Source organism: Centroberyx gerrardi, chromosome 16 (assembly GCF_048128805.1).
Source record: "Centroberyx gerrardi isolate f3 chromosome 16, fCenGer3.hap1.cur.20231027, whole genome shotgun sequence".
Classification (NCBI taxonomy): Eukaryota; Metazoa; Chordata; class Actinopteri; order Beryciformes; family Berycidae; genus Centroberyx; species Centroberyx gerrardi.
In genome coordinates this window covers 9,849,692-9,872,790 of record NC_136012.1, presented here as the reverse complement: position 1 = coordinate 9,872,790, position 23,099 = coordinate 9,849,692, and the positions used below count along the sequence as shown (strand labels likewise).

The window sequence follows — 23,099 nt, the reverse complement described above, 5'->3', positions numbered from 1 at the left end:
CTTTAAATAAAGTCAGCCAGATATAACCTAATCTATAGCAAAGGAATTGTAATCCACCAGTCAATCAATAATCAATTAAATCATACAGGTATAATCATGGTGAAATAACTGTAGTTGCCTGTGTAAGCACTGCAATAATAGCATCTGTAACTGTGTGTGTGTTTGCAATAATAGCATCTGTAACTGTGTGTGTTGCTCCTCTCTGTCCACTAGGTGTCACTGCAGCCATAGAAGATGGTGTTGAAGCCAGAATGATGTAATGGACCACTATGAATCAGCCACACAGAGAGAGAGCTGTCCAGCAACCATCACAGACACTTCAGCAGCCACGCATAGCGCTGATATGCGACATGAACAATTCCCTGTAGCAGCATTTGTCAACAGACATGAATGTTCAACCAACCTCTCACAAGACCCCCTCTGCAAAATTGGTCATGAGTGTGTATGGGAATTCTGCATGTGGTCAAGTCACAGGATAGCTGAGAGCTAGGCAGGGTTCAGGTTAGCAACAGCAAAGACTGCAGTCAAGTATACTTGGTAGGAAAGTATTTTTATCTTTTTTTTTTTTTTAAATAAATATATATATTTTTGGGCATTTCTGCCTTTATTCCAACAATAGACAGAGGCAGAAAGGATTGTGGGAGAGAGAGACGGGGATGACATGTGACAAAGGTCCCAGGTCGGATTTGAACCAAGACATTGTGGTTACATGATATGCACCTTAGCCAAATGAGCCACCAGAACTTCCCAAAGTGACTATATTTAATAACTTAATTATGATTTGTGAAATTTAGAGTTTCCTCTTTGGGTTGTGAGATTTAGGGTTTCCTCTTTGGGTTGTGAGATTTAGGGTTTCCTCTTTGGGTTGTGAGATTTAGGGTTTCTTCTTTGCAAAAGCTGTGACTGCTTTGGCTAGGGTGAAATGTAACGTTGCCCTCAGTGAAGCTCCAGTGATGATGTCGTCAGAGGTGGTGCTGGCCGTCTCCGTGTCCCTCCTCATCCTCCTGACCATCGGCGGTAATGTGTTGGTGTGCCTGGCTGTCTGCGCCTCACGACGCCTCCGCTGCCTCACCAACTGCTTCATCGTGTCGCTGGCCGTCACAGACCTGCTGCTCGGCATCTTGGTCCTGCCTTTCTCCGCCCTCAACCTGCTCTCCGACGATTGGCCACTCGGCCCGACCTTCTGCAACCTCTACATCTGCATGGACGTCATGCTGTGCACCGCGTCCATCCTCACCCTGCTGGCCATCAGCGTGGACCGCTACCTGGCCGTGACCATGCCCCTGAGATATGCCTCTCTGGTGTTGCCGTGGCGAGTTGCTGTGGTGATGGTGTGTGTATGGACGGTGTCTCTAGCGTTGTCCTTCTTGCCCATCCAAATGGGATGGAACACCGCAGATGGGTCAGTGCAGAACCATGGGCCTGGGGATCCAGACAGGGTGTGTCGTTTCGAGCTTAACAGGTCCTACGTAGTGACCGATTCTCTTCTCACCTTCTTCCTACCTCTGGTGGCCATGTGCTGGACTTACCTCCACATCCTCCGCATCGCACGGGCTCAGGCCAAGCGCATAATCACTGCCCGGCCCGCCTGCACCACCACCAGCTACAACTGCAGAAACAACCCTCCCACCAGCACCACTGTAGTTCCCACTGTCACAGCGGTGGCTCTGAGGGAGCACAAAGCCACAGTGACACTGGCAGCGGTGATAGGGGCGTTTGTGGTGTGCTGGCTGCCCTATTTCATCCTGTTCACAGTGATGGGACTGAAGTTGGAGTCAGACCCTGGACCAGCATATTTTGTTGTGTTGTGGCTGGGTTATGCCAACTCAGCCCTCAACCCTGTTCTCTATGCAGCCCTCAACAGGGACTTCAGGTCAGCCTACGCCCGCCTGCTGTGCCCTGGTTACAGTGGCTGTAGGAGCCGACAGCCATCTCCCATAGTAACGCCAGGTAAAGTTGGAGGAGGGTGTGGGATCTTCACAGTTTGATGCTCTTTAGTCCAAGAATCACCTTCATCTAAGAAGAAACCAATATAAACACACGAAATATGTTCTTGTTTTAAGATTACATATTTCCCCCATTTTTATTCTCCCTTTCCTTGTCTCCATCTCAGCCGGACACCAGCTTACAGAGGTGACATTGCTGTGTGGCCACACCCCTGCCACTTGCAGGGCAGGCCGGGAAGAGCAAGACTTCATGTTGCAGGAAATGAACAGCATGGCCACTATCCAGCTCGCAAATGGAACCGCTACCACAGATGTCAATGGCAATGAAAGGTAAATTCTCAGGAACCACATATTTCTGTGTGAGGCAAAGAAGTGCACTTCAACAACAGAATTCTTGTATGCGGAGTGCTGAGCCAAAAAACATGAGGTCCAGTGAGGTAACACATCCAAAATTGGGGAAGAAATGATACAATACCCATATTACACTTATACTGGGGCACACATCATGAAACACGAACTTGTTTCAGCGAGAACAGCCTTCATCAGTGCATTAAGATGCTTGGATGTGCTACCACACTCTTCTCTGAGTAGTCGTATTGGACCACATATTCTCTCTCAGATCTCAAATCTATCTCTCTCTGTCTCACTCTAAAACACAAAATACACACACACACACACACACACACACACTCTCCCCCCTCTCTCCTCTTATTCTATGTGACCAGGTCGTGCTGAGCCTGTGCTGGTGAGGTGGATGCTGTGTACACTGTTGTGGCAACCCAGAACCAGAATCCATCTGCCTCAGTAACAAGAGCGACAGACAGACACAAAGATGGAGAGAGACGTACACCAGCCCCTCTATGTGGAAGCCCCTTTGTTTTCCCAAGGTGCAGTAATACAAGCCCCCGCAGTACACCATGTAAGTAGATAAACATGGATATTGAAGGCAATACTGGCATACTAGACATCCCCATAGCCCCCACAGTCCATCTCTGGCCCAAAACAAATGAGTTGTGACACACAGATCCAAGCGGTGTCATCGAAGGTGCATCAGGACATATGGCAATATACTAATTAGGCCTAGAAATTTGCTTTCAACACAGAGAAGATACATCACCAATTTTCCAACCCTGTCCTCATTTCTTTGCACACTCAAGAAATGTGTTTGCCTGTTACCAGATATTAGTAGTTTTCGTCATGATTAACACTGTATCTCATTGTGGATATAGCTGACAGACTCATCTCTGTAGCAAGAGCAGAAGCTAATCCACACCATGATGGGTGAGGTGAATGAAATGCTGAGTAATTGTAAAACACCCAAAACCAAAAAGCGCTGCATCATATTGCCGTATGCATCGTATCTACACGTTTCAGTTCTCTTTCTTTCTTTCTTTCTTTCTTTCCTCCCAGCATATTGCAGATCTAACGTGATTGAATGGAATGGATGGAGAGAGAGAGTTTTGATCCTCTTTCTCTGTATCTCTCTTTCTCTTAGCACTCACTTCATCCACAATTTAACGAAGCAAAAATGGGAGGAACAGGACCTCAGCAACTCCACACCTCATCAACAAGAACCAACTGCACAGACACAGCAGGCCTCTATCCAACCAGGAGCGAGCAAATGATGCTCCTATGGCACGCAAAGTTTAGTCGTCCAACAATCATTCCATTGCATCTAACCATTACGCAGGGCGAGGACTGCGGCCCTGAAAGAACTGCTCTTGCCACGCACTTCGAACTAACGGAGGACTGAATGAGACTTCCAAGCCAGTCTCATGAACTATTCTTTTTATCCTGACTCAAGAGTGCACTCCAGTGGAGGCACGAAGAATTACAACTTAGACCTGGACAAGTTAAATGGATGCTTAATGGAGATCGAAAATTGATGTTTTACTGAATCAAAAGGAACAGACAACTGCAAAGGGACTAAGTGATAAAGGGATTAATATTACGCGTGTGACTTCATGTGGAATACGTTGAGATATGATGTGACATTTGATTGTGCAGCACGCAAACTGACGTTGTGGGTCTGCTTCAAAGAATGCAGCAGCCTCCAGACTTTGCCTTTACTGTTGCTGATGCAGTGGCGCAACAGAATAAATGTGGCGTATGTATGTATTGTATCATAAACTCAACTATGTGAGGACTGACAAATGCCATGTACCGTATCTGCAAAATGAAAAAAAAAAAACAGCAGTACAAATAAAGAGCACTCCAACTTACAGGATACAAGGATGTCGCACCAATTTTCGGAGGCAATGAAGATGGACTGTACTTCAGCAAAGATAAGGATTGGCATATGAGACAATGTCAATACAGAAGACATAGTAGGCTCGAAGGAATACAAGTATACACTGAAAATTCATGATAGTTCTTAGCAAACATTCCCTCAAATTGTTGCCTTAAAACTTTTGCATACTACAAGCTGTGGCAATCAAGGAATGATACAGAAGTCTGCATAGCATCTGCATGTCAGATAGCAGCTGACACAAGCGATGTAGGAAATTTGACACAGAATTCAATCCATTTAACCAGATGAAAACACTCAGTCCGTCTTTATCACAACGTGCAGAGCCATTGCTTCGATTCAGCTCCATTGTTAAAAGAAAATTATATGGATTTGCAGGAAATATACCATCTAGGCTTTTCACAACCCAGTATTAGGGCGGCTATTGTGTTCAGGAACTGTCTCAATAAGCCTTACACTTCTCAGACACTTGGTGTAACTTGTATTGTGTCCTGTCTAACTGGAAGACAGTTATTATGGTTTCATTTCTTTTCACCGTGGTCTATCCATTGCTACACAAATATCATTTGTCCCTTGGTAGTCGGTAGTCTACTGATTCTGGACACTCTCTCTCTCTCTCTCTCTCTCTCTCTCTCTCTCTCTCTCTCTCTCTCTCTCTCTCTCTCTGTCTCTCTCTCTCTCTCTCTCCCATGGAGTGACCATTGACAGCTAAACCTACATGAAAACCATTCATCATTGCTTCTTTAACATCAGATTAATGTGGGAAAAATAGAACACATAAACTCTCTCTCTCTGTGTCACACACACACACATACACACACACTCGACTGGCTCTGTATAAGCTATCAATCATACAGATTGTCATTATTCAACTCTGTCATCGACAAGTCTCTCTCTCTCTCCTTGCACAGACACATGCACACACACATACACACATACACACACACACACACACACACACACACACAGAGGAAGAGAGAGAGAATCATGAATCATAAATCTTATGAATGCCATCTAAAGACTGCTCAGCGCTATGAGAAAGAGAGATGATGGATAGATGCGGGTGACTGTGGCGAAAGAAAAGAAGATGGACAGAAGGTTGTAACAAGCAACACAGAGGTCAAAAACTGCAGTTCAAGGGTCAAACGGATAGGAGGAGACACAATATGGCCGAGAAGGAAGGATAAAATGGGGGGATGAGGGGAGGGGGGGAGGGAGTAAACGGTTGAAGGGGAAGAGAGAGAGGGAGAGAGAGAGGGAGAGAGAGAGAGAGGGGGGATGCTGCCACACCGAGGCTAAAGCCATAACTCATCTTTTATTAAAAATAATGAAAAAAACTTAATGAGTTAATAATATCTGGAGAAAGAGATAGAGAGTGAGACAGAGATGGAGGAAGGGACAGGAGGATGGAGGAAAGGAAGGAGTGAAGAAAGGAAATAAGGAGAGAGAAAAAGAGTGAACGGAAAATAGAGCGATGCACCGGGTCAATTTGTGTCTCTTTCACCGTTGGTCATTTATTCCAGTTTTCAAAGTTCACACAATATCCATTAGACAGGCAGGGACAATCATGCCGATCCCTCTCTCTCTGCCGACCCAAATCCCAGAGCCTGCTTGGTAATTAAAGGCACTTAACAACCAATTAACGGTGATGAGCTAAATTAGCAGGATATTGTCTCCTTTGACTAGGCTACTGCATTATCAGTGTATTGAAACAGAGATGAACAAACCTCAGTGGCCCGTGTTTGCATGTAGGCAAATGACGGATTAATTACTATTAAAACATCAGCATCTTAATGAGCTTGGAAACAATTAGAGAGGTCGTTAGCATGTGGAGAGCGGCTGAGAACAGAGGAAGGGGGGAGCGAGCACAAAAGAAGAGAGAAATCTTCATTGGGAAGCAATACTGATTAAATGGACGTACAGTCGCACTCATCGCCCAATATCCACGGGCTTATTAAATACATGACATCACCATTTGTCTTTTCTACCATCAAGCTACTTTTCTCTTGCCATTATCTTTCCCCTTTCTTCTTGGGCTTCCCTCGCTCTCTGCCTTCGTTTAGCCTCTCATAAAAAGCCTTTTTCTTGCTCTCCATTCCTTTCCCCACTTTCTGCTTTTTAACTCCCATTTCTTCCTTCCCTCCTTCATGCTTGGGGGGCACAGTCCTGTGAAGGAATTTAATATGCAACTTTTATATGAGAAACCAATCGCATACGTCTGGGTCTATTGGGCCCGCAATCTATCGGCCCGGACGGCTAATGCAATAGAGAGAGCCGGGGCTATTTATCACACAGGGAGCTATCTTTCCCTCTCTCTCTCTCCCACTCTCCCTCTCTCTCTCTGTCTTTATTCAAGCCCAGATTCCTGGCTGCCACTAAATCAGGCCAACTATGAGCTATGGCTGCCCAGAGGGCATCTCCTCTTTTATAGGGGGATTTGGATTTTGTATCTGCTGGTTCCACAGTGGTCGTTTTGACTGTGCTAACGGAAGCTATAAACATTCAGCAAACAAAGGCAACAACTTAAATGTCCCTCCGTCCCCATTGTAATGATCATGTATGAGCGGAGATATATGGAGATGGGAACACATACACATGATGAATAAGAGCTGCCGACATCAACGTACAGCGAACACACAGCCATTTACAATAAAGCTGCAGAGATTTGTTTGTGTGCATGTCTGCAGACAGATAGGCAAACACACTGGCACACACACACAGACACACACTTATACACACATACACACACACACACACAGCACAACTTTTAAAGTTTCCTGCTGAAAAACCAAAGCGACTGTGTGCTGACTGATGAGCAGAGGACGCTGCCCACCTGCAGCAATTAAAAAGCCTCAGAAAACCAAATTCATTTCAACAAATTAGCCACATTACTGGCCACTGTGTAATCGCTGATGGCAATTAATAAGAAATTAGTCACAATCAGCCCTATATTAACATCTCACCCAGGGGCCGCGGCTGGAAATTAATAACCGGAGATTCATCTCTCTCTCACTCACTCTCTCTCTCTCACACACACATACACACACACACACACACACACACACACCTCTACGCCCACCTAATATTGTTCGTGAATTACCTAAAAGACAGTGTTTTTTTCTATGTGTATCGTCTCGTATGATGCACAATCTGCTCATGTCAGCTAGCCAGCTTCCTCTTTACTGGGGTGTGAAAACCCCCTGAAAGACGTGTGTGTGTGTGTGTGTGTGTGTGTGTGTGTGTGTGTGTGCTCGCTCGCAAATGCACACACAGTCACCACATGTGCTATGAACAGTGAACAGTGTATGGACATACATAGATATACATTGTGTGCATGTGTGTGTGTTTTTGAGTGTGTGTGTGTGTGTGTGTGTGTGTGTGTGTGTGTGGAGGTGCTACAGGAATGGGGAGGGGGCATCTGTGGAGACTGGGCCCGCCCCTAGGGGTCCTCACACCAATCAGCAAAGCGCACCAAGAATCAATTAACACCAGTGGGAGGGGGCAGAGGGTACGGCACCACACACACACACACACACACACACATACACACACACACACACACATGCTGTCCACACGCACACTGCCCACACACATGGTACTGTCTGAGGAGATATCCATCAGCCCTTTACACACATTGCAAAATATGCCAATATGCACACGCATATGTGTGTATGCGTGCGTGTGCATGTGTGTGTGTGTGTGTGTGTGTGCGGGCGTGTGTGTCCCTCTCCCGGTGTGCCCCGGTCTCTCGTGGTGTGAGGTTGGGGAACAGATTGGGGGTCAGCAGGGGGGTCAGGCCAGGGTCACCCCCATCTGAGCCGTGTGTGTGTGTGTGTGTGTGTGTGTGTGCGCGTGTGTGTGCGTCTGTGTGTGTGTGTGTGTGTGTGTGGAGTAAAGCCTGACCACCACTTCTAGGGCTGGCTGGCAGGTAGAAGTGAATAAGATGGATGATGTTGATTCATACTAAGAATTCATTGTTCCCCCAGAATCCATAGAGAATAAATACATCCAGAGAAATTATGAAGGGCCAAAATGAATATCTCACATTTCATATCTCTCTCTCTCTCTCTCTCTCTCTCTCTCTCTCTCTCTGTCATGTATAGCGACAACTTCTAGCTACATGAAAACCATTCATCATTGCATCTTTACCATTGGATTATTGGAGGAGTGAAGGATTATGTTGGCTACATTTTACAAGATTGGACAAAAAAAAAAAAAACAGTAAGTTACCCATCAATGAAAACATTATAACTTCAACTCAATAATAATAAAAATCCAACCAAGTTTTTGAGATGGCGATCGGCTGCTCGACCGGAAAGGAAAACGGGAGAAAGAGAGAGAGAGAGAGAAAGCGAGACGAGACATTTCCGCCACAACAGACAAAACAGAACGGCCAAATAAAGTGATCAAAGAGTGTCTACCATTTGCCCATGAACGTTCCACTCTGAAACCCCACCTCCTTCCTCTTCCTCTCTCTCTCTCTCTCCACATAGCCATCTCCATCTGTTAGCCCGTTGCCCTCGTCCATCCACACACACACACACACACACCCCCTCTCTCTCTCCTCGTTTCCTCTCCTCCTCTGCTCCTCTCTGGCCTTCCTGCCCTCGGGGAGGTAAGGTGATCTCCCAGTGCTGGTGTAAGTGACTGGTATTAGTCTCCTTCTCTGTCTGTCTGTTTGATCCCGGCACTAATGACTCCACGGGGACTCTGGTCTGATAATGGGAAATCAATATAGCGAACAGAGCGCTGGAGTGGCCTCACTTAGCTCTCGCTCATTCACGCCTCGCAGCAAAGTGCCTCTGTGTATTTGTGTGTGCGAGGAGGGGCGCAGTGTGTGTGTGTGTGTGTGTGTTGAGGAAATCTGTACATGTGTGTGTGTAGCAGTATCTGAATATATGTGCGTGTGTACTCCAAAGTGCATGTGAGTGTATATCGCTGTTGTCATGGGAAAACCTTCTAACTCCAATTTACGTGATTTTCACGTTTTCACTTCAGTTGAAGGATTACATGCTCCTCTGTGGGTTGAGAGAATTCTCCAGCTGTCTTTGAAACCCTATTGGAACCCTATTGGATAAAAAATGAATTGTCATCAAGCTAAAAACAAGACTGTCTTAGTTCTTGAGAAGTTGTCATTTTAGAGATTTTTCACCCAACAGCACCTGGTAGCGATACGCATGTTTGCCTGTGTATGGGTGAGCGTTAGTGTGTGTGTGTGTGTGTGTGTGTGTGTGTCTAATCGGTCACACTCCTGCGCCTGGGGCAGGACAGGTGGGGCTGGTGGCACGGTGCTGGTGCCCCCCCTCCACCCTGAGGGGCCAGAAGGCCCAGCGAAGCAGGGGGCTGGAGTAGCTCCCTCTGCCAGCCACCGGAGCACTATGGCTGGTGGCAGCTGGTCCTATGTCCCCCTCCCCCCCCCCCCCCTTCTCTCCCCTCCCCTCCCTCCCCTCCTCCCCTGCCTGAGCGCCCCGCGGGCAGGCAACAGGAGGGGTGAGGAGGTCAAGAGGCAGGAGAGAATGGGTGGAACGGCGGCGACATGCAGGATAATCGGCTTTTATGAGGCGGAGAGAGGGAGCACCAGGCGGAGGGAGAGACGGGAAACGCAGCTCTGACACAATGCTACTGACTACAAGCAGTAATGAATTAACACATTAGCGCCACGACCAGGGGCGTTCAGGAGCACTCAGCTGCTCTTAAACACAAACGCGCACCCGCACGCTCACACACACACAAATCAGTTGTGACTCATTAAGACTATAGCAAACACACTCACTTATTAATTACATTAGTCATTTTGTCTGTGGCAGATCCCTCTAAAAGCTATTGAGAAAGAGCAGAGACTAAAAACATCTCTCCACAACAAGAGCAGTGAAACTTTTACTTAGCACTCAGAATAGATAAGACAGAGGTTAACTCCCACAGGTACACCCACCCACACACACACACACACACACACACACACACACACACACACACACACACAAAGACGAAACAATGCTATGCGCATGTCCTTATACAAACTCAAGCCATGTGTTCAATTATCATCAGCCCCAAATGATCCCCATTAATGCTCTAACTCTTTCTCTCACATCTCAATCTTAGCCATCCATCCGTTTTTTTTTTTGCTCTCCGCTCTCCGTCCATCCCTATAATTCATGTCTGTGTGGTTGCTACTTCCCTTTCTCACTCTCTTCCTCTCCATCTCTCTCTCTCCCTCCATCCCTCCCTCCCTCCCTCCCTCTGACTTTAACCAGCGTGAAGAGGCAGCCGTGCATTCAACCATCAGACAGGCTAACATGGTCTACCCTCTCTCTCTCTCTCTCTCTCTCTCTCTCTCTCTCTCTCTCTCTCTCTCACGCACACACACACACACACACACACATACACACACGCACACACAAACAGAGTCAAACCCTATTGTTCCTCAACTGCAACAAGAATGCCATGTTCATTGCAACAAATATCTACCATATCAGGGCATCTTTATGTGGTTAAATGTGCATCCTGATACTTGAAAAAAAAAAAAAGAAAGCTTGTGCACATCTTCTATCCTCCTTTCCCCTTTGGAAAGCTACAGGATTTGCATAAGAAGCTCATACTGGAAGGCAGTCTGCTGTTTGCTGTTTGCTTCCATATGAGGAGTTTCATTTCAATAATCCACCATTAGAAAAAAGTAATACTTACAGAAATTATGATAGAAGTAAAGCCACTATACTTTACTTCTATGACAATCATAATTTTGTACTCACAACACTAACACTTTTAAAATTAGCTGCTATGTAATACACAATTTTCTGTTCCAGTGGGTAAATTTAGGGAAATATGAATGATTTTTCCCAAAAGATATAAAACCTTTTGTAATGAACCCCTTCATATTTGCTGATTCGAAACCTGTTGTATCCACTCAGCCTATATATTTGACATTTACAGTGACATTTCACAGGGTTGACTTCTTGACTCTCTGGCAGATAAATCCAGTGTGCAGTGAACAGAGCAGTGGTCCAGTCACAGACAGGGGATGATGGTCCTGACCGGGTCCCTGATGGGAGATCCCATTCCTCTCGTCTCATCCAACAGTCCCACTGAGCATGTCAATATGAAACACTATACTCCCACACCGGGGCCACGCAAGGCTATCCCTCCCATTATAGACAAGAGAGGCTTATATTGATAGGATGAGGCTAAACACTTTGTCTGCGTGAAAGACACATGGCGCGATTGAGAGAAAAGTGAAAATTAAATCAAGTCTCTGAACAATAAAAAAAAAAACATTTTCAATGTATTCCAGTCACCGTGAGTGTGATTTAGTGCGGGGCTGTGGTCGCGTGCGAGTTTGAAGAAAGCGGCCCATAAAGCTTTATTTATCCAACTTTTAAAAAAATCTACAGCCTTGTAAATGTTGTCAGATGGCCGGTGCCAATGTCTTTCAGCTTAATACTACCTATATTAAATAGTTTAAATATTTCATAAGGGCGGTTTTTAGAGCGAGGGTGGGGAAATCGTTAGCTGCGGTAAAGTTTCATTAACTGGTCCCCATTTCGCTGCGAGGCAAACTCATCTCCTCTCACGTCGCTCTTATTGTAATAAAACAATCCCTCTCTCTCTGGGTGCTGCTCTCCACTCATCTCCCTCTCTCTACCCCCTCTCTCCCTCTCTTTTACATCATAATAATACACTACATCCCCTTTAAATGCACTATTACTTACCGCTGCCTTTTCATATTGTAACATCACGGGCACTTTAGCGACAATATAAAAGCGTGTCATTCATTATTCAGAAGCAGCCGCGGCCTCGTCCCCCTTTTAAAAAGTCAGGCGCGCTGCTGAAATTGATAACGGCGGAGAGACGCGCAATAAAAACGCAGCCCCCGGGTACCGAGCTGCAGCCCAGACCCCCGATTATGCAGATCAAGTGGTAATTTCTCAAACAAATCGCACTCTTTCACTCTTTTGTTGTCGTTTCTTTTTGGACTTTTGGAATCGGAGTGTCAGCTTTTATATTGCCTTTGGAAAAAAAACGAGGATTGATGTGCATCTTAATTGTTCGTGCGGGCTGTAGGCTTTGCAGAACAGCCCATAATGTGCCAATATCAAAATAATTTGGCCTACGCCTAAACGAAATAAGCTTAAGGCTGATTTTCAAGTGGCCTGTCTGTGTTTTTTTTTTTTTTAGTGGACTCTTGGTAGTAATTCCTTTATCTTTTTTTCTGCTGTAATCATGAAACAATGAAAAGGTCCGACACTGTCCTCAGCATTTAGACCATCAATAAATTCATAAGGGGCGGCGGGCTGGGGCTTTTCCTGGTGCGTTTTGGATAACCGGTGTGACGGTGGTGTCTCGGTAGGTCAGGGTTAATGTGTCATAATCACTCATAATCATTGGATTACACCGGATTACTAACACCCAACATCTGCAACCAGTGGGACCCCGTCTGCTCTCTACAGGCTTGAGGGACTGCCTTCACTCCATAGGGGAGTCAGGACAGATGGAATTATTATCAAATCTTATAAAGCAATTATTAATTCGTGGCCGAGTCATGAGTCATCCTATGCGAAACGTGCTCCTATATGCTATCCAAAATGGTAGAGAGTGATTAAATGAGTTTCTTGAATAAATAAAACTGTTTTATATGTTCAACAAGCTCTATCATAATTGCTGTTTGTGGATTATTTCAGTGCGATTGTCAGTGAGAGAAACATAAAAATGTCTACAAAGATGACAGCTATAACAGACCAATTCTCCCCCATCAAAAGCCACCGGTGTGCTCACATATGGCGGGGTGAAGCAGCCAACAGTCAGAGTCTGTCCATATTGCCAAACAAACACCTCAGGCCTTGTCCCATCTCATATTGCTTCATAAGACTATATTGTGAGAGGCGAAATGCGGATCTTTTTTTTTTTTTTTTTTAATATATATATTTTTTGGCGTTTCCGTTTCGATTTTGTAGCGTCTAACCTCACGAATTAAAATTGACCCAGTGTCATTTTAGTCCGTTATGACATTTTTTATGCAGCTTAACATAGCTTACTGGATCAATTCAATTCACAGTTTCTTGGGTAAATGCACTGTGGTTATACATAAAAGACTTAGGCTACTAAAGGGTTGGCAATGGTCTACATCAATTTTTGCCAAAACTATAGCATGACTCATATACTAAAATGTAATTAGTTACATAGTTTAGACAGTAAAACATAGCCTACAGAAAACCGATGCGTAAATGAATATGTTGCACAGGCTAAAAAAATGAGCAATCCCTTTGTCAGTAAATGAATAAGCTGGCAATTAGTTTGTTATAGTATAGTAATGTGATAGCCTAAAAAGCCACCTGCCGCATCCAGGCCCGTTGAGCATTTGTCTGGCCCTAAGACAAGTTAGTGGAAATGCGATTATCTGCTCACTTTGGGCGCCAGCTACATTGAATCTGACCGGTTAGCAGCTTCCAGAGTCCGGACACTTTATCTGAGGTAGCCCATGGCCTTCCCTTGTCAGCTCATTTAATGTGGCACTGGCAACCAGGAACAAATAAGCGCGTGTAATGCTTCACCAAGCTCCATAGGTGCTGGTGATTCACTGACAGTGATCAATAAGGTTTTCCTTTTATTTTAAAACAGACGTGGAGTGTTTAATGTCGTGAATTAGATGTGCGTAATTACGCAGCAGTTAGCAGGTATAGAATTATTGCCCTGGCCTTATTGTTATTCTTCCTCCAAAACCTCAAATAAATGTCAGACTGGTTGATAAATGTAGCTGTAAAATGTGCTTTCATTGATATTTTTTTTTTCTTCCATTTGATAGACCAACATCAAACCAACATCAATTGATAGATCAACATTAAATGTCCCTTTGCGGGCGAATATAAAAGAAATATGAATGTGATTGATCCGCATTTGGTTATAAAGCGTCACGCGTTTTATACATTTAAATTAGAAATTGTGAAATATTTCTTCCTTTTGGTTACTTCTTAAAAATACATATGATAAATAGTCAATGGCAATAGGTAAAACATTTTCCTAATAGCTGCAAACTATTTTAAGTAAAGACTTATTACTCCCGTAGGCCTACGTTCCAGTCGTGTCAAATGAATACAAACTGTCCAACCAGGTGACACAGACAGCAGGACAAATGATGCGCAATTTCCATATAACCTGAAAAATGGTTATGGGCAGCGGCGTCAATTCACTAAACCATAAGGTATGACAAAGTCCCTGCATCTAATATTTGACACCAAAACTTCCAATCCTGCTCATACAGACCACATTTCTGGGGACGAGCGGAACACTGACTGATGACTGACAAGATATTATTTGGTCAATGTGATAAATTATTAGACGTTCGTCACCAAACGCACACAGCTCAGAAGGAACATTGGTCCTGAATTCTGCCCTAATGTGATTTTTTTTTAGATATGGCTATGGCATATATTTCGATCAAGTTGTCGCTTGCTCCTTGCTCTTCATTATAATGATAGAAAAAAACGACAAGATCAAATATGGACTCACTTAGACTAAGGTATGGAAGGTGCCATACCCAACTGACGCCCGTGGTTATGGGAAATCTTGGTCATTGTGCCAAAACGTGGGCCTACCCCCATTAACATTCAATCAGTCATTCCGGTGCCAGCCAATGAAAGGTGGAGAGAGATAGAGGAGGACGGAGCTGCCAGACGGAGCGTTTTGACGCGCTGAGAGGAGGACAGAGCGTCACATCTCTCCAAACGCACATCAAACTTTCACCACAGCCTGTAGAGAGGAGCCAGTCTTCTGAATGAGGCCTTTCTAACACATCAAAGGACGCGCTGGATTCTGGACAGACGACTGGATAACGATGGAGACACTAGTGGCGTTGACTTTTGGAACAGTTTGACCCTGCCGCGAATCCTCAGAAAACATCTCCCTCTATCCCTCTCTCTCTCTCTCTCTCTCTCTCTCTCTCTCTCTCTCTCTCTCTCTCTCTCTCTCTCTCTTTCTTCGTCCCTTGGTTTTTTTGTGCGACAGAGCGGCGGGGATGGAGCAAGCACCCAGCGCGCCGAGCCCTCCTCCCAAACCGGCCCACCACGAGCCCATCAGCTTCGGCATCGACCAGATCCTGGGAGCCGGTACGGAGCCAGAAAACGGGCGGACCGCTGGAAGGCAAAGTGGATCGGATTTAAGCAACGGGGACGGTTACTACAGTTTAGGAAGCCCGACCGGGGCCAGCGCGCCCTCTTACACCGCGCTGTCTATCTCCCTCTCCGGTATAGTGCCTCCGGTAGAGGCTTCGGGTTCGTACGGAGAGAGCAGGAGTCTGGGCAGCCGGGGAGTGATCCGAGTCCCGGCCCACAGACCCGTGACCGCCCCGGGGCCCCCAGCCCCGGTCCAGAGCGCCGTTCCCGGCTTTGGAGGCTTGTGCTTCCCCTGGATAGGGAACAGGTTCGCCAAGGACAGAATATCAGGTAGGACAGCTGTTAGATCTAATGGGGTTTTTCTCCCATTAATATTTCTTTATGTGTAAAACATTAGTAAATGCTACTGGACCAAAAGCAAAAATGAAAAAAAATAAATAAATAAATATGTGTGCCATATATTTGTAAATGTTATATACTGCCAACTGAAATTAACTGCATTTATTAAAAGGGCTTTCTGTAAATAAAATATTTGCAGGCTATATTACTTGATAATTAAGGTCCAGTGTGTTTTAGCAGTAAGTTAGATAATAGGTTTACAGCTTATTATCATATAGCCTACCTCGTGTCTGTCCAACTGACTTCACTCAGCTTTAGTAGTTGGATATTTAAATTGTTACATGTTGCTGACAAGCAAAGTAACTGTAAGATTATATTCAGACATCTCATCACAATAATCTGTATTTTTAAATAGGCAAAACAACAACAGCATGGTGATAATGATAATAATTTATTGGTGCAATTTAAATTGAATTACATTTTCATCAATGAATGACAAAATGGAATTGAATAAATTATATATAATAATACAGTGCAGAAACTATAGGCTAGAGGAAAGTAGTAGGGTATAAAGTGTTCCTTATTTGATAATAAGGTAGAGTAAGATTATACGTAAATTCTGCGGAATAAAGTTGGTGTAAAACATTTTATCATAATGTAAGGCCTGTAGTTTTATTACGGAAATTTAATGAAGACTGAAACAAGCATTATATGAAAAAAGAAAAGATAAATGGGCCAATAGGCCTACTGTCCTCTCTGTAATTAGCAGAGCAGAGAACCGAAAACATCGTTATGATCCTAAGGCCCTAACAACTTTGAGCTGAAAATATTTATTTATTCTTCTGTAATTTTATTGTTTCAAATAATTGAGGTTTACTGCTCTTCTCTCACAATAATTTACAACCATTCGCGTAGCTCACAAATGGCCAACACAGTCTAAATAGGCAATTGTTGACAAAGAGGGCAAATATCAGTGATTTATGGCCTTGCATTTCCATAGAGAGTGGATAGTGAATTAGTCTGTTTTGTGCTGTAGGAATATCATCACCCCACTCACCGGCTTCTCCCTCTCTCTTCCCTGCAGCGGCCCTGGTGCCGTTCGCCGTCACGCGGCGGATAGGCCACCCGTACCAGAACCGGACGCCTCCCAAACGGAAAAAGCCCCGCACGTCCTTCTCCAGAGTCCAGATCTGCGAGCTGGAGAAGCGTTTCCACCGGCAGAAATACCTGGCCAGCGCCGAGCGGGCAGCGCTGGCCAAGAGCCTGAAGATGACAGACGCACAGGTCAAAACCTGGTTCCAGAACCGCAGGACCAAATGGAGGTTGGTCTGATCTTATGAAACTTCCCATTTCCATCAAAGTTTTCTATACACGCGTCTAATGCATCTTACCATTATAGAACTATAGGGAACCCAGATTACATCTAGCTTTCATCCACAGAAAAGTGTCACATCACTTTTTCTTGTCCTGGTCCGAAATCATACTTCCCTTTTGCAGATGACCTCACGCGTAATTTCCTGTAAATTGACCCCGTAGACATGACAACAAAAATGAGTGAAGAATAAAGAAAAAATCAAGTTTAAATAGAATTTGAATTGGCAAAGAAAATCTCGCTGAGGCCAAACACAGAAATAACAACTGCAAAGTTGAAATTGCCGGGGCGCATTTCGTATTGATTTTCACCTCGACAGCTTTTAAACTTCACTCCATATTTTGCCGCTTATCAAGTAAATTCATGAGCAATCTCCCAAATATATCACCAAGTACTATTACAAGGGCATCATTTCTTTTATTGCATGCCTTCCCTTGCATCGCTCTCTTTGTTCCTCGCCATCTCTCCTCGTTTATTTCTAATCTAAACACATATCCCCACTTTCTCAGTTTCATGTATACTTTTCATACTTCTACACTCCATCCCTGTCCTTTTCATCTCACATAACCTCACACATATTTTTTTAATTCTCCCCTCTCTTGCTTCAGGAGACAGACAGCCGAGGAGAGGGAGGCGGAGCGCCAGCAGGCCAATCGGCTCATCCTGCAGCTGCAGCACTCCGCCCTCCAGAAGTCCCTCAGCGAATCAGCGGCCTCGGATCCGCTGTGCGCCCACAACTCCTCCCTGTACGCCCTGCAGAACCTCCAACCCTGGGCCGAGGAGAGGGAATAGGGACCAGACTCTATAAACAGGCCCTACACATCACACGGTGTCACGCTATAATCAATGAGCATCATCTATTATCCCGGGGAGGATAAATAAATTGAATTACATAGAGGACATTATCCTTGGGACTTATTTTGTGCCATGCAATGGAGAAAAAAAAAAAAACAGGTTGAGCAGAAACAAACTGAAGGATGGTTCGCAGATGATGGTGAGTGATGCCTGTTTTGAAGCAGAAACAGAACTTGGTGTATCCAGCTGGGACTAAATATCCTGCCACGCTATACGTGGGAACTGCAAGACTTTTCAGATCCGGAGACGGAGGCTGTTTCACTCAGCTGGTCTTGTGAAAATCTCTTGTCGTCTTCTTATCTTCTGCTTGTACCTATTCTGTCTATTAGAGTGAGTGGGGACCAGGGAGAGGGGGATCAAATAAAGGGTGTGAAGAAGGCAGGTCATTCTCCACTGGCGAGACACTTATACGATACATGATTGAGTGTTTTGTGAAGGTGTTTTCTATCAATGCGGCCATCTTCTAATTCTGTTACAGATAGACTGTGTGTTACACTGAGGCCCCTGCACATGTTATTTTTTAGTTAAAGAAGACCAAAACCAATAAAAGGGAGGCCTATTGCAGCACCTATAAGACAGAGTGCCCTTGTTAAAATGGGTGCCTCGTTTTTAATGAATCCCCTGCCCTGTTTTATCAGAAGATGGTGCAAAATCAAGAATCTTTCCAGAAAAACACATAGATTAAAAAGTATTTAAAGGGGCGTTTTGTAGCTACGGGTCTGGAGCTTAAGCCTCCTTTGGGCCTTATCTATATATTCCCTGCCCACTCCAACTACAACGCACCATCCCAATCCCTTATGTACATACACAGGTGTGGTGCATCCACATTAGCACAAAAAAAATGAACCAATGTTACATTTTAAATAAGCTACGGTAAGCAGTGCTAAAAGGAGAATAAATGACAGGATTAGTAGGGAGAGAAGTGGAGAAAACAAGACAGCGGCTGTATGTTGGGTAATGAAGGGAGAGATGCATGTTCAGTAACGGTGGTTAAGTTTTCTTTTCATATGCACATTTATCATGTTTCATTTGTGCGCCATGTCCTTTGAGATGGAGGCGCAAATGTACACATCCTTTTTTTGTACTTTAGTTGTATAGTTATGTAAATAACAATATAAACCGTTCTTGTGAACCTTTTTGCTCATGCTGTTTATGATGCACCATAAAAGTTGATTTTAAGGTTTTAACACGCTATAATTATAAGCTGTGACAGAGAAAACGCTGTGGAGCGGCAGAAAGCAAAAAGACAGCAGTTTGTTTTTTGAAAAGTTTATTGATAAATATAATGATTTTATACAATATTTCAATACACACATTATTTCATTCTGACAGTGTTTATCAGTCTGTCTGTATGCCTGTCTATCTGTCTGTCTTCCTGTCTGTCGGCCTGTCTGAAAGTATGTATGGGTACATTTGAGTTGAGCCGCAGCACATCTCAGCAAGGAACTCTATGATACTATTGGCAGCACAGTGAGAGGGCATGACAGTAAATCATTTATAAATCTGTGTTTTTTCGTGTCGCTCAATCTTCACGGCGATGGCTCTTGTGTGTGAAACATGGCTTCCGTTCCTTCAGCATCAGTGAAAAGGTCTTTTTTTACTCTCTCATCTTTCTTCATCTGTCTTCCTCCGCTTCTCTATTCCTCCCTCCACCGGCCCTCGTTCTAGCCTCCTCCCCCCCCCCCCCCCTCCCCCTCTTTTCTGTCTCTCCCTCACAGTGAAAGGTTGGTTATTGAGTGTCAGTATTAGAGTTGAAGAAGGCGATCAAACTTTCTTCTCCGGCAGAAACACTGTCCTTCAGCCAATTCAGGAGTATGCATGTAGCTGGATCGGAATAGCACTGGCTGAAGATACATGCTAAGATACATGATGCTGTCTGATATTCTGGCAAACAGAAATGCCACAACAGGACACCAGACACACACACACACACTCACATGCCTGTACAGCTCCACACATCTATATACCTCAAAATGGACTCTTGAGTCGATAGGCCAGTCTTACATGGTCAACCGCTTGTATATGAAGAAGCGTCCAATGAGAAACAGGTCGAATAATTACAGAGCAACGCGTAATCTGACGGAGAGACGGACAGACAGACTAGAATCAGAGACACACAGACAGACGCGAGTGATTCCAGACAGCGAGTAGAAGCCACAAACACAACAGTAAGTATCTACAGAGTCATCACAACATTAAAACACTGACCGACACCACTGGAACACACACAGTAGGAGATAGCAGGGCTTTTTGAAGGCCGTCGCAAGCTGTCACAAGACTGAAGACTGTCGCAAGCTGACTGACTGAGGTCCAATTGAGCTCTTCAGACCTTTACAGGCCTGTGTCTGAATTGATTATGAGTAGAACTACACTTCTGGAAAACGGATGAGTTGGCTGAAGATGCTACATCATGGACCTGGCTTCCCAAATTAAAGCATCTTAGCGTCAACATCAATGTATTGTCACCAAGTTTTAAATGGCATGTATGCCAAATAGACTGTAGGCCGGTGTCTTCTGTGCCTTACTATACTGTTAATGTTCCTCACACATTGGCATGGGAATTCTTCATTATAAGAGAATTCATCATGCTACCATTTAATGATTTACCACTGATTTCATGTAGAATCTTTCCATATGTGATCGCCTTGCTAAGCTGCTTTTGGGAATCCCAGTCCTGCTCTATAATATGGTTAACATTACATTATTTCTGAAGAGTTTTTGACCCAGTGTGAGATGGAGGCAGCATCAGTATTTACACAATGGCATCAAATACACACTGTCCGAGAAGACAGTAACTCTAACGACGACGACAGCAACAACGGAAGGAGATGGAGAGAGAGGTGATAAAGGGTCACAGAAATGTCAAATCAAGGTCGGGGGGTTTGCGTCTGAAGGACAAATTCCCTAACCGAGCATCATGATGGGTTGTTGCCATGGAATTGTTACAGCAAGACATCTCCACACAGTTTTGTGGCAACCTGTCACCACTGCAGTGACAAAAAGCCCCTTGTTTGCTTTCACTCTTCCTATTCTCTTGCAGATCCAGGTTCGCCTCTCCTCCTTCTTCTCCTCCTCCTCCTCCTCCTCCTCCTCGTTCTCTCCTCTTCTCCCGCTCTGCGCTTTCGTCTATTGCACCATCTCCCTCTGCTTTGCGATCTAGATGACGTTTTCAAAGAGCTGTAGAGACCTCATGATGTTTTCATCCTGTGTGAAGTGAGAAGACGGGAGGGGAAAAAAAAAAGTGAGAAGCAGACTGGGAAAGAAAAAGGCATCTGACAAGCAACACTCAGTCATAACCCAACTCGCCACTAGGGGCCAGTAAAGGCCCATAAAATGAAGTCAATGTGATAACAGTGCTGTGCAAGAGTGGGTAATCTCTCTCTATAGGCATCCATATTGAAATGCGAACATCTGTAAGGCAGCAATAACCAGAATGACACTGAATGAGACAAAGGAGTAAGGTTTAGCAAGGAAGCTGAGGGAAAGTGGCCTTTAAGAAAAAATCCTGTAAAAGATGCAGTTTGACTACATGTGGCAAAAACCACAAATAGCAAAGTTCAAGAGATTTTCAGCATTATGTATTTAGGGTTTGAAGAAGATTGAGTACCTCTTGACAGGAAAGGATGAACTCATCAAGAGTGACCACTCCGTCTCTGTTTTTGTCCATTTTCTGTGGAGAGCAACAAGCAAACTTTACTTTTTTCATAGCTTTGGCAATGTTCAGTCTGGTGGAAAGGGGCCTGCAAATGGTAAGGTCATGTTCTTTGTCAACAATCACCATATGCAGCTTTGTAGTTTTTTTGTTTTATAGATTTAAACGCCATCTTGCTTTTTGCTTCATTTACATGCAGCTGATGGATCTGTGCCGGTGCCATGTGTCCACGATGAATGCCATGCATCCTTGTTTGGTATCGTCAGTGTTTGTGTCGTGAGCTGCTGATATCTTCTGTGGATGTAAATAAAAGATTCAGTTGTGTTTACCTGGAAGAAGGCATCCACATGCTGTTTGGGTGCGTCGTTTTTCAAGACAGGGTAGGTGTACTTCCCCATCATGTCATATATCGCTCTGACGATGTCTGTCATCTCCTGGGAAACAGAACAAACGCGCGCACACATACACACACACACACACACACACACACACACACACACACACACACACACAAATCATGTTAAGTGACAAATAGACATCAGTCAAAGGATGAGACTTCAACACAAAAGCACAAACACAGTATATTTCTCAATAGAAACAGTAGATACATAAAATGATTGAAAGTGTGGCATGCAAACACACACACACACACACACAGATACACACCTCTTTGTTGATGTATCCGTCTCTGTTGATGTCGTAGAGGTTGAAGGTCCACTGCAGCTTCTCTCTGACCGAACCCCTCAGCAGGATGGACAGAGCTGTAACAAAGTCCTGATGGAGAGATGGAGAGAACAACAGAATGACACAGCTGAAGTGGATGTGAATGACAATATTATTTGATTTAGTCCCGATCTAGAATAATATGTACCCACTGGAATTAAACGTGCAATGCATCAATTATAGTTTCACACACCTTTAATTAAGCCTAAATGGTTTGACACTTTTCAGGTCCAAAGTCATTGCCTTTGCCACAATATAAGAATTATCCTTATTTAGACTTATTTAACACCCTTTCACAGATAGATTCTGGGTTAATATTCTGGGCTAACCCCTTTGGATCCTGGCTAGCTAGCCAAAGTCAGGATGAGGCAGCTTTAGAATGTGCTTTGTGAGTTTTTAACCAGGCTATTGATGATTGTTGACATCCAAAGTGGAATCATGCAAAGATTTTCCTCAAAGATATCCTCTGTTTTAACAGTGCTCATAAAAAGGATGTGAATCAAACATAAAAACACATCTACTTCATGTCATTTTATCATCAGTAAGTGTTTATGCCAGCAGAAATCTAGTTAGGCCTAATTAACATCAAACCTATAACCTAACCCATGCTTTAGTCACGTAATAATCTTGAAATACAAAAAAAGCATTTAATTTTTCCAGCAATTTTGGCGGTGGACAGCACTAATAGTGTCTCTCAGTGATCCCATTTATATTTGTAGATGTATTGCAGTTCTATTCAACCTTAACATGAAACAATGTCTTGGAAATAGCCGAAGAAATGTTACATTCAACAAGTAATATGAATGTAGAATTTTAGTACAAATCTTCATTGAGTAACCTCATGCTCAATGAAGTTTATCTA

At 44.2% G+C, this 23,099-nt stretch overlaps 3 protein-coding genes across 7 annotated transcripts in view; 2 read left to right on the top strand and 1 right to left on the bottom strand.

Annotated features, from left to right (window-relative positions):
- The first annotated feature begins 909 nt into the window (after window positions 1-909).
- hrh2a (histamine receptor H2a) lies at window positions 910-4,677 on the top strand. Of its 2 annotated transcripts, XR_013507263.1 has the most exons (4): window positions 910-1,950; window positions 2,114-2,276; window positions 2,672-2,865; window positions 3,442-3,580. XR_013507263.1 is itself a non-coding variant. In XM_071917302.2 (3 exons), exons 1-3 carry the CDS (start codon window positions 954-956, stop codon window positions 3,569-3,571), a joined length of 1,290 nt encoding a protein of 429 aa, XP_071773403.2. In that variant the 5' UTR covers window positions 910-953; the 3' UTR covers window positions 3,572-4,677. The 2 variants fall into 2 exon arrangements, 1 of the variants encoding a protein (XP_071773403.2); XM_071917302.2 differs by lacking the exon at window positions 2,672-2,865 and having other exon boundaries at window positions 3,442-4,677.
- A 10,522-nt stretch (window positions 4,678-15,199) lies between these two features.
- On the top strand, window positions 15,200-17,799 carry tlx3a (T cell leukemia homeobox 3a). The gene is made up of 3 exons (XM_071917339.2): window positions 15,200-15,626; window positions 16,720-16,957; window positions 17,616-17,799. Exons 1-3 carry the CDS (start codon window positions 15,200-15,202, stop codon window positions 17,797-17,799), a joined length of 849 nt encoding a protein of 282 aa, XP_071773440.1.
- Window positions 17,800-21,018: 3,219 nt separating this feature from the next.
- kcnip1a (Kv channel interacting protein 1 a) overlaps window positions 21,019-23,099 on the bottom strand; it is a 38,531-nt gene continuing 36,450 nt past the window's right edge. For all 4 annotated transcript variants that reach the window (XM_071916732.1, XM_071916753.1, XM_071916737.1 and 1 more), the window contains 4 exons: window positions 22,181-22,288; window positions 21,844-21,948; window positions 21,470-21,532; window positions 21,019-21,066 (listed from right to left, as the gene is read on the bottom strand). In XM_071916732.1, the coding sequence (XP_071772833.1) occupies window positions 21,019-21,066; window positions 21,470-21,532; window positions 21,844-21,948; window positions 22,181-22,288 (324 nt within the window). The remainder of the gene's footprint in view (window positions 21,067-21,469; window positions 21,533-21,843; window positions 21,949-22,180; window positions 22,289-23,099) is intronic.

Excerpts from the sequence above, each read along its gene's own strand:
- hrh2a (XM_071917302.2), top strand. The coding sequence starts at position 954 with ATGATGTCGTCAGAGGTGGTGCTGGCCGTCTCCGTGTCCCTCCTCATC. Across the intron at positions 1,951-2,113 it reads ATCTCCCATAGTAACGCCAG|CCGGACACCAGCTTACAGAG; the intron begins GTAAAGTTGGAG and ends TCTCCATCTCAG. Across the intron at positions 2,277-3,441 it reads GATGTCAATGGCAATGAAAG|CACTCACTTCATCCACAATT; the intron begins GTAAATTCTCAG and ends TCTTTCTCTTAG.
- tlx3a (XM_071917339.2), top strand. The coding sequence starts at position 15,200 with ATGGAGCAAGCACCCAGCGCGCCGAGCCCTCCTCCCAAACCGGCCCAC. Across the intron at positions 15,627-16,719 it reads CGCCAAGGACAGAATATCAG|CGGCCCTGGTGCCGTTCGCC; the intron begins GTAGGACAGCTG and ends TCTTCCCTGCAG. Across the intron at positions 16,958-17,615 it reads AACCGCAGGACCAAATGGAG|GAGACAGACAGCCGAGGAGA; the intron begins GTTGGTCTGATC and ends CTCTTGCTTCAG.